Source organism: Danio rerio, chromosome 10, assembly GCF_052040795.2.
Source record: "Danio rerio strain M-AB ecotype USA chromosome 10, GRCz13ab, whole genome shotgun sequence".
Lineage (NCBI taxonomy): Eukaryota > Metazoa > Chordata > Actinopteri > Cypriniformes > Danionidae > Danio > Danio rerio.
In genome coordinates this window covers 6,958,857-6,974,143 of record NC_141030.1, presented here as the reverse complement: position 1 = coordinate 6,974,143, position 15,287 = coordinate 6,958,857, and the positions used below count along the sequence as shown (strand labels likewise).

Genomic DNA, 15,287 nt, shown 5'->3' with positions numbered 1-15,287 from the left:
GGTACCTGATGCCCTATCCAGAGGTATACCAGGGCAAGAGGTTGTAGGTCATATTGCCATCTGCCAGGCTAACAAGACTGATCCTAATTTGCCAGTCAGCTGGGATGAAATTGGGAAAGCTCAGAAGCTTGATTCTTCTTTGCAAGCTCTATGGGAAGCAGCTAAGCAAGCCACCACAGATTCCAGCCGCATTGCTTATTGTGTACAGAATGACTACCTCTTTCGCAGGGTGCCTAACAAAGATCAAGGGTGTGTTTACCAACTAGTCATCCCTGCATCACTGAGAGAACAGTTTTTACACTTCGCCCATTCAAATCCACTGAGTGGACACTTAGGAAGGATGAAAACCTTGAAGAGATTACTTGACAGTGTCTATTGGCCTGAAGTCCGTAAGGATGTTTGGAGCTTTTGCACCCAGTGTAAGACTTGTCAAATATATAAACCGAGAATCTCGAAACTGTCTGGATTGTTGCAGTCAACACCCGTAGTAGAGCCTGGCTATATGCTGGGAGTGGATCTAATGGGTCCTTTCCCAAAAAGTAATCGATCGAATGAATTCTTATTAGTCTTTGTGGATTATTGCAGCAAGTGGGTGGAACTTTTTGCTTTAAGATCTGCAAAAACTCACCTCATAACTAACATCTTGACAAAAGAGATGTTCACTCGATGGGGAACTCCAGCATATCTCGTCTCTGACCGCGGCCCTCAATTTACAGCCCAATTGCTCAATGAGACCTGCAAGCGATGGGGAGTAGTTCAGAAGCTCAGTACTGCCTATCATCCGCAGACCAACTTAACTGAGAGGATAAACCGAACCCTAAAAACAATGTTGTCCTCTTATGTCCATAACAATCACCGGGACTGGGATAAATGGATCCCTGAGTTCAGGTATGCCATTAACTCAGCATGGCAGGAAAGTACGGGTTTCACTCCAGCTGAAGTTGCTTTGGGACGTAAGTTGAAGGGTCCTCTAGACAGGCTGATCCAGAGACCACCTAATCCAGACCATCTAGCATATAACACCCTTGAAAGGCAGAAAGCTTTCCTTGAGCAAGTGATTGCAAAGACCAGCCAAGCACAAGAGAGACAAGGAAAATACTACAATCAACGTAGAAAACCAAAGTCCTTTGAGGAAGGAGATTTGGTTTGGATCCTCACACACCCTCTGTCTCGAGCTGCAGATTCCTTTATGGCCAAATTAGCTCCGAAATGGCAAGGTCCTGGCAAAATTGTAAAAAAGGTAAATAATGTCAACTACAGAGTGGTAATGCTTGATAAACCCAGTCAATGTGATACTTACCATGTGGAAAAGTTGAAGGAATTTTATGGAACTGTATAACTCTTTTCTTTAGGGGAAGGGGTGTGTAACAGTTTTCCTGTTACTATTTGAAATATCTACCTGTAGTAGCTATCTCACCCATTAGAGGGCGATCTAGGTAGTAAGTCTCCAATCTGCTTAAAAGGAGGTAGAGAAGAAGCAGTAGGCAGGAAGTATGGTGCCTAGCACATGGAAAGGCTTCTTCACTGCGCTGTTGTTTGTTGATGCCCTTATTTGAGGAACATTTTTGTTCTTATATCTCAGATGTAAGTAGGCCTGTTTTTTTGTATATATTTCGGTTTTGTACATATGTTTTGTGTAGGGTTGGCAAGGTTTTGATTGTATGTTTGTTTATATGCAGAGGGTTTTTGGTATCCACTTTAAGTCATCAAAACAGGACCTGGACAATCCATCCTCATATCCACAGACTTTTTCCATCCACTTTCCTACTGATTCCGTGGCCAGCCATTGATGAACTGTTTGCTGAACTTGATCTTTCATGTGATTCACTTAAGGACTGTTGGTATCTTTTTTGGATTGCTATAAATACTGGATTCAATGAGAAAGACACTTATCGAATGCTTATTTCTGTCTAATAGTGATCATTAATGAGTTGACTGCTGATCATTTCATATCCCCAGTGTGTAACAATAATTATTCATACCTGCTGTCATATACATTTCTAAATACACATGAATCTCTGAAAGTTGTTTTGTGGTCTCTCAATTTCTTTAACGTAACTTCAAAAAAAAGTAGTTGTTACAAACTGACCGAACGTAAAATACTTACGTTTTCTTGTGAGATCAGGCTGGAAATATAGTGTCAGCAGGTGGCATTGTCTGAGAAAATAAGAGCATGGTGAGCATACTGATGGGTCTCCGGGCCTGCAGCTTTATAATGTTGCTTCACCCTACTCACTGTCTTTGTTCAGCCCCCAATGCGCTGTCTCAGAAATTATAAATATTTTAAAATAGGCACGATCCTTATAATCAAACTGCAGAGTTGTAATCTAAACAACCACATTCTCGGCTAAAAAGCCTCAAGAGTACATTATGTTGTTCAACAGCAGCAATATTTGTCAAACGGTGAAGAGGCGGTACGAGTGCTGTTACTGGCAGAACATCACACGGCAAATCAACCAATCAGATTCAAGAACCAGACAGAACTGTTGTATAAATATTTCATTTACAGAGATGGGAAGTAATGAAGTACAAATACTTCTTTACTGTACTTAAGTAGATTTTTTTGGTATCAGTACTTCACTGCTTATTTTTCTGAAAACTTTTTACTTCTACTTCTTACATTTTTACACAAATATCTGTATTTTCTACTCCTTACATATTTAAATCAGGCTCGTTAGTTTCGATTTACTGTTTTTTTTGTGGCGCAATCTATAATATTTATTGTCATTGCGCAATTTTAATGCCTTTTCAAATCAATCGTTTTTTTGTCACTGTGCGCCTGCATGCGTGCGTGCCATTTTTAACCTCTCATCACGTGCCGTAAGTGGGCTTGTTTATTAAGCTTACTATGGGGACGGCAAGAATTGCGAACTTTGATGAGAGAAAAGAAATCTGTGATGTAAACATGACTGACGTTTTGTTTATACCAGGTATTATGATGCATTTTGGTCGAGCGGATCACAGGTAAACGAGATGCACAGAATATTTTAACAGTATGTTTGTCCAAATCCCATTATTAACACTGAAATGATGTCTCCCTTACATGTCATCTATTTACATCTTAGATGTCATATTTAACCTTAAATTTATATTTATTTTAATAATCAGATTTTTCCAAATGCCGATAATTAAAGTACAACACTATTATTGTTTTATTAGAGGCTACAAATGTCCAATGGGGGGCGCCAAATCTTTATTTTGTCACTTAATTGTTTATTCAGATTCATTTAAAACGGCTCATTTGTAAATTAATTGGCTCGTTAGGAATGACTCGCTCAAATATTTCCTGTTAACCTCATTTGTTAGTGCTTCTTCAATGGTAATGCATTTAAATCTTTGATTTCAATAGTAACAACATAAGAGATGTAAATAAAGTCTATATTGTTCTGGATAATGTACAGGGAAAACCACTTTACATCAGGTTTTTTTTGGCTACTGTATATGTAGGATGGCAGCTATTGTTCGTAACAGGTGTAAAGTTATGTTTTGTGTCTAGGTAAATGATACATGAGTGGTGTAAAGTAACAAATTACAAATATTCAAATTACTGTAATTGAGTAGTTTTTCTCTGAAATGATAAGTTACTGAGTAGTTTTCAAAATGTGTACTTTTACTTTCTCTTGAGTACATTTTTAGTGCTGTATTAATACTTTTACTCCACTCATTTTCTTTAACCTGCGGTCACTACTGCATTATTTATTGTCTAAAATAAGACCTGTGATTCCTGTCCAATCAGATCACACATAGAAAATAAATAATTAACTACCTCAAGACATGGGTGATTCATAATTGAAGGAAACTGTTTGGAAGCATTAAAAGTGTCCAAGTAGATGTCCAAAAGCTTGACATGCATTGACCCAGAAACTGTTTTAATGCACGAGAAGATGACGAATGTTTACTGTATGATGACCGAAAGGGCCTTGAACACCCAGCAGACACAAGACGTCAACATGACGCCAGATTGACATTATACCCCAACATCATGGGAACGTTGCGTTTTGTTTGGAAATTAAAACCGGGTTGATGTCAGGCCAATGTCAGTGTCCAACCTAAAACCAACCAAATATCAACATCTAATGATGTTACAGCTTGACGTCGTGTGGACGTTACCACTATGACGTTGGATTTTGTTTGCCATACCTGATGAATAAACGTCAGTATTTGACATCAATATGTCGTTAAAGATGTTGGCTCGACATTGGATTTTGGTCAGTTTCTAACACAACCTAAAATCAGCCAAGTATCAACGTCATTATTGGACATGAAAAACACGTCATTAGACACTGGATAGACAAGAAATTTTGGTCAGCTGACATCACAACCTAAATCTAACTTAAGATTAACATCTTATGACATTGTGTGCCTGCTGGGCACTAACTTGATGCACTACAGAATGTTACGTTTACACACACATGCCCAAATTACATGTAAATGCATCAGTTTTTAACAGCTTAATACTCACTACTCTTGAGTACTTTTAAAAGATCCATTTTTTACTCATACTTTGAGTAATCTTTACACTTTTACTCTACTTGCACTACATTTTTGGGCAAGTAACGGTACTTTTAGTTAAGTATGATTTTTCGGTACTCTTTCCACCACTGTACGTGGGGCAACTTTTTGAGCAGTGTTACTGGACAATATTGTAGAGTGATGTCGGTTGACTTGTTTGAGCTGAAGGTTGGCCACAATCTTTACCGAAAAATTTGAAATGTAAGTTATTTTGTACAGATGTATACATGATGTGCAGTGTGGTTACCACTGTGAAACTAAAACAGGTGAATACTTTATACTTAAGTACTTATTTCAGGCCGTATTTACTTTTGCTTGAGTACAAAAGTGTAGTCAGTACTTCAACTTTTACCAGAGTCCTTTAAAACATGAGGATCTGTACTTCTACTTGAGTGAAGGATGTGTGTACTTTTGCCACCTCTGCTCATTTATTTAAAATAATTAATTTATTATTTGTAATTTCATTAAAAACCTTAATGTTCTCCAGAATCCAACAGATTGCTGTACATACAGTGCATTTCATAGCCTGGCCTGTGTTTATAAGCGCTAGGCTATTTATGAAATGTATGCATTAATGCATGTACAGTGCTCAGCATAAATGAATACACATACACCCCTCACACATCTCTCTTTTAATTTACTGTTTATTTTCTTTTGGATATTTTACTATAATATATTTGTGCACATACATTAGATTAGTCCAGGGGTCACCAATCCTGTTCCTGGAGGGCCGGTGTCCCTGCAGGGTTTAGGTCCAACTTGCCTCAACACACCTGCCTGGATGTATCAATTATACCATGTAAGACCTTGATTAGCTTGTTCAGGTGTGTTTGATTAGGGTTGGAGCTAAAATCTGCAGGACACCGGCCTTCCAGGAACAAGTTTGGTGACCACTGGATTAGTCAGTACCAAAGCCAAAGCTGGAACTAATCCACCAAAAAAAGCCTTAAGGTCAGTCCAAAAGTGTTGTGAAGGAATATTAAATGACTTTAATAATCGTGAAAAATCAAGAGAAACATGATAAATATTAAATTTAAAGATGAATTTTTGTATTTTGTCTTTTAGTCTTTCTACTCCTGAAGATGTTGGGTGAGCAGAACTCTTATTTTTATGAATATATCTGCTTGATTAAAGTGTTTTGTTTAAATGCTCCAGCATATATTGACCCACTGAGAAGTTGATAAAAATAAGGTGAACTCATTTATGCTGAGCACCGTATGACAATGGGTCAGACTATATTCGAACTAGTGGTGGGCCGCAATCGGCATTAACATGCTTTGTTGACGCAAGACTCTTATCAGGCGATTAAACAAAATATCGACGTTAATCTATTCTCAAAGTTGGGTTGGGAGCTGGGTCTGTTCTACGCAAGCTATGATGACTTTCACCTTGATATTTTAGCGTGGATGTATACCTGGCCGAATTGCACTGTAGGGGGCGGGAACAAGTCTTCAAACCCGTGTGTATTCCTTCTGTGAAATTACCACATCAAACAGGACGTGCTGACATGGATACAGTTCACTAGAGTGAATTCGATTAATGTTAGTTGCACATCTAACCATCAGGCACCTGTAGAGTTTATGCGTTCGAGTAAAACATATACAAATAAAATAGAGCGGGTGCTTTTTTAAATGAATGACGGTGAATGAAAGTCAAACCGGTGATCCATCTGACAAAAAAGTGCCCTTCTGAATCAAATCTGCAGGATACCCTTCTGGATCTTTCACTTTGTTCAAAGACATACTGACTACGCTTACATGGACATCTGTAATCTAGTTATTGGCCTTAATAGACAACAATATAATTAAGGTGTTTACGTGAAGTGCTTTCATGTAAGAGTTTCCTGTAATTCTGGGTGAATTTAAGTGAAGTTTATTTATGAACTAATTTCGAGAGGATCACGTGATTATGATTAAACACGACTGGTTCCACATAGTATGATTTACCAATCAGATGATTTCTAACCCACGGTAAAGATCCAGGGTTTCTCACTACAGTCATCTTCAATTTGAAGAATACCCCCTTCCGCCCCTACTCCACCTTTCTCTTGATAAGGTGGCACGTTGGCTCAGTGATTTAACAGGCCGGCCGTCGTTTCTGTGAGAAGTTAGCAAGCTCTTCCCATGCTCACAAGGGTTTCCACTGGGTTCCCCAGTTTCCTCTCACATTCCAAAAACATGCACTACAAGTTAATTGATCAATCTCTGCAGTTCGGCAGTTTTACTTTCACTTATGAACATTACATTCATGTCTCCGTGACAAACTGGGGTATAAGACACAAATAAGGAATAAGGACTGGTGAGAGTGTTATGGAATTTAATAACGCACGCCAAATGTAAAGAAAAAACTTCCCCATTTTGTGAGTGTGTGTGTGTGTGTGTGTCCTTTTCTGACAGCTGCATGTGTGGATCTTGTTGTAGAATATTGCGAAAAGTCCTCCATGACGGTAATAGTTTGATTGCGGTGTTTACTTCAATAATGCCACTAATATCTGCATACTCCACATGTCTTAATTTAATTTCTGTTTAGTTCAGTTATAACTTTAGTCAGATTAAGGTGACCAAAAATGGCTGTTTGGAGCTTATGTAGGCCTACAGTTCAACATTCATGTTTAACTGAAAAAAACAGTTAGTAAACACAAGTACATCTTATTGAACATCATTTGTTTTTATCACCAATTATCAGTAGAAGAGTTTCTCAAGCAGTTTGTGATGCATTTTGGAAACAGGAGATGAGCCCCTGGTCTAATGCGCCACCTGGCTTGAGAAACCCATTCTCAAAGACTTACTTTTAGTCATTATTTGGATAGCACACATATTCTGAATGCCTTCGGCAGAACTCAAATGAGCCATTTTAATCTAGATTAATCCAGAATAATTCCAAGATTACAGTAAGATTAATCTAGATTAAAAATTAATCTATGCCCACCTACAATCTTAAGTATTTATAAGTAATTAGCATTTTCCTCCTGGAAAACAAAACATCCTGAGTTTAATGCTTAATGTGGCGCAATGCATTAAAACCAAGACCAAACTTAGTGTGACCAACCAGACATCGCTAGTTCATCTGACTCCGTCCTCTTGTAGCTTCATTTGTGCTTTTCTTCTAATATAATCACAATTTTTACAAGCACTAATTTAATAAAGGCAGCACGGCAGCGGAGTGCTGTTACCTCACAGCAAGAAGGTCGCTGGTTCAATCCTCGGCTGGGTCAGTTGGTGTTTCTGTGTGGAGTTTACATGTTCTCCCCTGTCTGCATGGGTTTCCTTCGGGTGCTCCGGTTTCCCCCACAGTCCAAAGACATGTGGTACAGGTGAATTGGGTAGGCTAAATTGTCCGTTGTGTATGAGTGTGAATGAGTGTGTGTGGATGTTTTTTCCAGAGATGGGTTGCGGCTGGAAGGGCATCCACAGCGTAAAAACGTGCTGGATAAGTTGGCGACCCCAAATTAATAAAGGGACTAAACCGACAAGAAAATGAATGAATGAAATATATGATTACCCTAACTTGTCTACATATAGTTAAGCCTTTAAATGTCACTGAATAGCTGAAAAGACATGCGCTATAGGTGAATAGAGTAAGATAAATTATCCGTAGTGTACGAGTGTGTATGGAACTCATTGCTGGAAGGGCATCCGCTGCGTAAAACATGTGCTGGATAAGTTGATGCTTCATTCTGCTGTGGCAACCCCAGATTATTAAAGCGACTAAGCCGAAAAGAAAATGAATGAATGAATGAATTTAATGAGTTTAATTTCAGCTCATCTCTATTTCTGTAGCACTTTTTTAGTGCTCCAGCAACCCCAAACAAGATAGTCAGATATGCAAGTGGAAGCAAAATTCCAGCAACTGACAAAAGTGAAGAACAAATATTTGGGGAAACCAGACTCAAGCCCGGCCAACCAACAGCAGCTTTCCACTGGCCGAATGAAATGAGCAGAGCTGCTGTTTGGCCATCAGAGAGCATCCATTGTTATTATCGCCAGAAAAATTGATAAATAGATAAATATATATAAATTAATGGAATATGATCTCTACTTCTAATGATCTTCAGTAAAATCACTCATTTTGACTCATACAGTGTGTTTTTGGCTACTGCAAGACTGAAGAACTGCAGGTAACATTTGACTAGATATCTGTCTGTCGTGATACACAAATATACAAGGAGGACGTATAAATCACTTCATTTATTTTGAGCACTATTGCTCTCCTTATTCCTTTACATTTAAATTGAGGACAGAAATGTATTTAAAAGTTATTGTTGGATACTTCTAAAAGGTGCTGTAATGTAATTGACTGGTGTCTTGTGTTTCTTTCAATAATGATTGAACATGTTTCTCTTTTATCTGTTATTTTTGTAGATTTTGTCTTGATGTTGCTGGACAATGAAGAACAGACAGGAACTGGACAGCTTGTGATGGCAGAAACTGAGCAGAACAGCTGCTTCTACAAGCGACAGCCCAAATCACACTGAGATCATCATAAGACTGTTCTTCCAGGCCTGAACCCAGAGCTGCTTGTGTTCCCAGTGAGTTTCTATGTACTAAGTACTATGAGTTTCTTTCTTCTGTTATACACAAAAGAAGATGTTTTGAAAAATGCTGGAAACCTGTAACTATTGACTTCCATTGTGTTTGTTTTCCTACTGTGGACATCAATGGTTACAGGTTTTCAGATTTGTATCTTCTTCAGTGTTCAACAGAGGAAAGAACCTCATCGGTTTAGAAACACGTGAGTAAATAGTTGAGGGAGAACTCTCTCTTTAATTGAGTCATTTAGAAAACTCACAGAAATGATGATCAGAGCTTCAGTTTGATTCACAGGATTTTATTTGACTTATTAGCCAACAATACATAGAAGCAGTTCATCACAAAACAATTCAAAGAACAATTCATTACAAAACAATCATGAACACTTCATTATAAAACAATCAGTCTCTCTTATGACAGAACACCAGATTCATTAATGAGGGAGAAAATAGTCGAGCAGATCTTTGATGACACTTTAGAGGAGAAAACTGTGACAGCACTGGAGTTGAAGTTCAGTTCAGTTCAGTTCAGTTCAGTGTGGTTTAATTGTCACTGCTGAAAGTCCAAACACTGAAGAGCAAATCCATCGATGAGCAGCTCCACAAGTCCCAACCAAGCAAGCCAGCGGCGACAGTGGCGAGGAACAAAACTTCACCAATTGACAAAAGTGAAGGAAAAAACCTCGAGAGAAACCAGGCTCGGTTGGGTACGACCATTTCTCCTGTGGCCAAAGGTCTTGTGCAGAGCTGCGGTCTAGGCACCATTCATTACCATTATTGTCATTAATTACTCAGCTCATGTCCTTAGTTCGAATTCATGTTTAGTTCATATTGAGAACACAAATGAAAACATTTGAGATGAAATCTGAGAGCTCTCTGACCCTCAAACCGCACATCCAGAAGAGCGCAGTGCACTGTATGTGTGTCGCACTGCTGACGTTTAACCCAGAGGCCTGCGCGACTTCCTCTCATTTAAACAAAGCGTGGGCACATCTGAGGTAAACGTCAGCAGTGGACACACACACAGTGCAGGACAGAGCTCTCATGGTTTGATGATTTGATTTCATCTCAAATCTTTTCATTTGTTTTCTGAAGATGAGGAAAGGTGTCAGGGGTTTGGAGCGAAACTTCTTTAATGCAGAAAGAAAAACACAAAAATATTAAAACAAAAATAATGACTTCAGAAGTCCTGTAATGCACTGGATGTGTGTCGCACTGCTGACGGATAACCCAGAGGCCTGCGCGACTTCCTCTCATTTAAACAAAGCGTGGGCACATCTGAGGTAAACGTCAGCAGTGGACACACACACAGTGCAGGACAGAGCTCTCATCAACACACTGACACTGAAAAGTAAGATCTGAGGGGTTTGGAATGACATGAGGGAGTAATTAATAACTTTAACAGTCTTGTGAAATTTCTGGAAATGCTGCTGTTCTCCTCTTCGCTTCTTTAGTGTTTTCTAAAATGAAGAAAAACAACACAAAGTTATTTAAGCAGTGATATGAAGGGCTGTCAAATAAGACTTGTGACTCTAATAGAGCAGAAGAGAAAAGAACAGGAATAGCATGAAGGAAAGAAAGACTGAAGATGTAGTTTTGTGCTCGGTGTGTTCCTCTACCTCCTCTTGTTTAACTGCTGCGCAGGATTTGGGGTCGTTGGATTGAACCACCGGTGCTTTTCTAACTGATGTAACTGCAGCCGCTCAAGTGGACAGCGGGCCAAACACTGGGAAAGCAGGTTCTGGCATACTGAAAAGTGACACAGAGAGTGTGAAATATGTCTGTAACCATTATATTCAATCCTTTTTTACTCGTGACTGACATATTTTATTCTGTCACTGAGGCTGAGATTGTTCAGAGGTGTCTGCTTACCTGGAGATAACCTGGGGTGTGTCTCAAGGGATGCAAACATTATTGAATCTTTGTCAGAAAAGGGCAAATCTGCATGCAATATATCATACAGCACGCTGCCTATTTGCCAAATGTTTGCCGGGTCAGCATAGAATGTGGGATCCTTGAAAACCTCAGGTGGCGTGATCCCACTGGCTCCTATAAGAGAGACATTTTCAGAATTCAGTCATTTCATAAGACAATACTGTGAGCAAAGAAACTAACAAAACGCCAACTCACCTCGAAATTCACTGCTGTTGAAAGGCTCGCTGGTAATTGGCCAAGCACAACCAAAGTCGATCAATTTGAGCTGTAATCGGTGTTTCGTCACCAGGATGTTCTCCGTGTGAATATCTCCATGGAAAACTCCACGATCAGTGCAGAACTTTACAGCTTGGATCAACTGACGAATTAACCGGCGTGCTCGCTTTTCACTAATTCGCCATGTCATTGTGATGTAATCAGCCAAGGTCCGGCTTGACTCTGGGTACTCCAAGACGAGAAGGAAGCTGCTCTCATTCTCAATCCAGTCGTGTAATCCGATGATGTTTGGGCATTGCGGAGCATTCATCAACCTGAGCATCATCGCCACTTCCGCAAGCACAGGTGTGGAATGACCATCCTAGAAAGAACAACAGATTTCAAAGATATTACCAGAGCAGAATGGCACAAAGTACAGAAACAAAAACTGGAAAATGTTATTGTTGTGTGAATTATTCAACTTACAATGTTGAGATATTTGTCCTGTTTAAGCTTGGTTATAGACTTCAGGGTAACCTGCGAAAAAAAAACAGTCAATTTTTCAAAGTAAGTGGCAAATTAAAGCCAACAAACTATTAATATTTAATAATTAGGAGGAAAATGTTGACTGAATGTAAAAAATTGTTCTGTACCTTTTCACTTTCACGAAGTTTGTGAGATGCCACATACACCTTGCCAAAAGCTCCTTCTCCAATCATGCTGTCTACTTTAAAGTCAGACAGATCAAATCCTGAAACAGAAAAAGAGCAGGGAGATTTACTTGGATTGTCTGGTATGAAACGGATCAAATAAAAGACTAATAAATCCTTTAAATCTGGATTTAATGCAATGAGCTGAAAGCAGTAACTTCTACCAGAATTGCAGGAGTAAATTGATTACTAATTATATTAATTATGAGTTACAGAAAACAGAAGGAAATGATGACTTACTACGAGTGGGCACAGAAGCCTCTTTAGGCTCTTCAGGCGCTGGGCCTGGCAGACATACTGACTCAGGGTCAGCGGGTTCTGCAATTTCAGGGATAATTTCAGCAGGCGCTGCCTCAGAGTCAGCTTCATTCTCCAGCCCTGGCTCAGACTCTGGCCGGAGCTCGGGCTCGGACTCGGACTCGGAATCTGACTCTGACTCTGACTCGGACTCTGGCTCTGGCTCTGGCTCTGGCTCTGGCTCTGGCTCAGGTTCAGGTTCAGGTTCAGGTTGTGGTGTAAGATGCTGGACTACATCGGTGTCACAGCACAGGAAAGGGCACGTTGCGGCCTTCAATACTCTCTTGAAGAAAGCAGAGACTCTTTTCCCTTTCCTTCCTTTCTTGGGTTTTTCTAAAATGAAGAAAACAAACAGAAACATCTCCATGAACAGAGCTGCAGCTACTAATTAATACACAACCAACAGCACAACAAATGACACTGTCTGATTTACAAGCTAAAAACAACAAAGCATAAAAATAACAGATGAACCAAATTCAGGATGACTCACCATCAGTCCCATCAATATCAGAGGGGTGTTGAACAGACGGAGGCGACTGAGGACAGACCGAATCTGCATCCGTCATGTTCTTAATATTGGTGAGGCCATGGACACTGATAGGCTGAGGATCTTCCCAGATCTGGCCTGGCAGACACACCAGCTCAGTATCAACATGACCTGTAAGGGCCGTTGAGAACTCAGGACTGGCCGGATCTGCTGTTTGCTTGATCCTGGAGGGGCCCGGAACACTCAACGGCTGAGGGTCTTCACAGACCTGGCCTGGCAGCCACACCGGCTCAAGGTCTGCATGTGCTGCGACGGTCCTGGAGGGACCTGGAACAGGCAGATGCTCGCAATCATCGATATCCGACTGTGGTTCAAATGGAGCCACTCTGTTCCGGCCACAGCAAAGGAAAGGGCGCTTCACAGCCTTCCATGCTCTCTTGAAGAAAGCAGAGGCTTTATTCCCTTTCCTCCTTGTCTCTGGATTTTCTGAAATAAAGAAAATGAACAGGGAAATATTAGAAAACTCTTTAACCACAGGTTCAAAATAGACAAACTGCTGTAAATTAGACATATAAAAGACAATCACACAAAACAAACAACAATAATAAATGTACAATTATAATAGAAAATGTTTGAAAACTGAAATTAATTATGTGGAATTGAAAATCATTTCTAAGATGTAAAATGACAAACACAAGCTGACAAATAGTCTGTAAGTCATAAGTCCATATTAGACATCAGGAAAAAAAACTAAAAGCAACTATTTAGCAAAAATAAACATTTCACTCCTGCTCACACAAAATGCAAACTATTATAAGAACTGACTTTGAGTCAATATTCTGAGTTTTACCAGTTATAGATTGAGCTATTTAACAATCACCATCACAATGATTAATCAAATTTATGTAGCATTTTATTTGTTTGTCAGTGGGTGCTACATCTACATTCTTCCTCAAGCACCACTTCTCCACCACAGAAAAACTAATGAACCTAAATCAACATTGTTCAGCTTTTCATTAGCAATTGTCAAACTCAAAGAGAACAATTTCTCTCGCTCTGGAGCTTCATTAAGAAATCTGTGAGTAAATTATAACTTTAATCATTTAACAATTAGTCTTAGAAATCCAAATGAAAATAGAAGTCTTGCTCCAGAACTTCAGTCACAGAAACAGAGCTGTAGACATTTATTATTATGGAGGTGAAGTTGGTTTTATATTTGCACATTTGTTCATTTAACAGTTCGTATAAGTTGTTTACCAATATTAGGTCTGAAATCGCATGTAAGTATGACTTCAAATCAACATTAGCACTATTTAACTGACTGTAAACACTGTTATACGATGATAGTCATTGGCTGTTAATATGATTTCCCCATTTAGAATTTGAAACAATATTTTTCTGTTATATTATTAAGGAGAAAGTCAGAATGTGTGAATATAAAACCAACTTTACCTCAATTGTATTAATTCATCCCTGCTTGAACAAATAAAGATTTAAATATAATATTCTCACTCAGTTTGCTAAAATATAACAAATATTCCTCCACACCATCAAAAACTAAGAACATTACTGTGCAGGTCTACACATAGGATTTATATTAAAGTAATATTAAAATGTTTTTATTAGTAAAGTTAACAAGGCACAATTTCTGTTGAGTGGAAATGAGAAACTTAAAAGCCAGAATGTCAATACATAAAATATCAGCAGGGCTCAAATCACAGAGTCAGAAAATATTCAATATCACAACTACACTACACAATTACAAACACGAGAGGTTGAATATTTAACTCTTAAGTCGGTAAGTCGTCTTATATGGCGATATTATATTATTATTATTATTATTATACTTTTTCTTAAGACGTGATAATACACTGTTTTTGTAAATTGTCATCTCACCTGTTGGGCTTCTCATCACTGTAGGAGGTGTAGGAGAAGCCATCGTGTCACTTTGATGATTATGGTTGACAAATACTGTCTTAATCAAATTAAGTCGAGTAAAAAACACAGCTAACGTGTTATTTGCCATTTGAGATGCAAAACAAGTCGCTAAAGTCGATAATCACTGTTCACTCTACTCGTTCGTTTGTCACTCTGAGGAATTTCTGAACTGTGTTCTGTCCTATGACGTAACGTCTTTCTATTTATGACATCATAGGTGAAGTGAGCTACATTGCTTCTTCCAGACCCTTACAACTTCAAGATATTTTTTGTTACTATGACGGTGAAACTGATACATCAGAGAACTACATTATTAACTTTTTTATTTTGTATGGAAAATATTTTATTCACAAATAAAAATTCTCCAATTCGCAGCCTTCTTTTTCACGTTTATTAATAGAAATTGATGTTTTTAATAAATCTTCTAGACTAGGTAATAACAAGAAAAGTGATAGATTCTTGGATTATTCTGATAAATATTTTGGAAATATCACGGACACATAAGTCCTTGTTTCCTCTTGCTGTATTTGTGTTATGTATGTATCTCTGTTTAATTTTATTTATTTATATTTTTCTCTCTTTTGTTTCTCTTTTAATAAAATTTTTTATATGTTTATATAATTTTTTCTGATCTGTTATTATCATTGTTTTTTTGTGTAAAATTGGATTTTGTACGTTTATTATT

General features: G+C 38.5%; 3 protein-coding genes across 3 annotated transcripts in view; 1 reads left to right on the top strand and 2 right to left on the bottom strand.

The window, feature by feature from the left end:
* The window catches only part of LOC137496560 (serine/threonine-protein kinase pim-1-like), a 25,297-nt gene extending 15,085 nt beyond the window's left edge, over nucleotides 1–10,212 (top strand). Inside the window, exon 7 of the mRNA XM_087271548.1 lies at nucleotides 8,874–10,212. The gene's annotated coding sequence lies outside the window, so the exon portion shown is untranslated. The remainder of the gene's footprint in view (nucleotides 1–8,873) is intronic.
* The window catches only part of tln1 (talin 1), a 1,269,505-nt gene that overhangs the window by 661,512 nt on the left and 592,706 nt on the right, over nucleotides 1–15,287 (bottom strand). The gene's annotated exons all lie outside the window — the stretch shown is intronic.
* LOC137496533 (uncharacterized) lies at nucleotides 9,324–15,287 on the bottom strand. The gene is made up of 9 exons (XM_087270122.1): nucleotides 14,561–15,287; nucleotides 12,668–13,150; nucleotides 12,121–12,510; nucleotides 11,824–11,921; nucleotides 11,657–11,707; nucleotides 11,171–11,552; nucleotides 10,913–11,089; nucleotides 10,660–10,789; nucleotides 9,324–10,500 (listed from the first exon to the last, which is right to left on the bottom strand). Exons 1-9 carry the CDS (start codon nucleotides 14,688–14,690, stop codon nucleotides 10,491–10,493), a joined length of 1,851 nt encoding a protein of 616 aa, XP_087126248.1. The 5' UTR covers nucleotides 14,691–15,287; the 3' UTR covers nucleotides 9,324–10,490.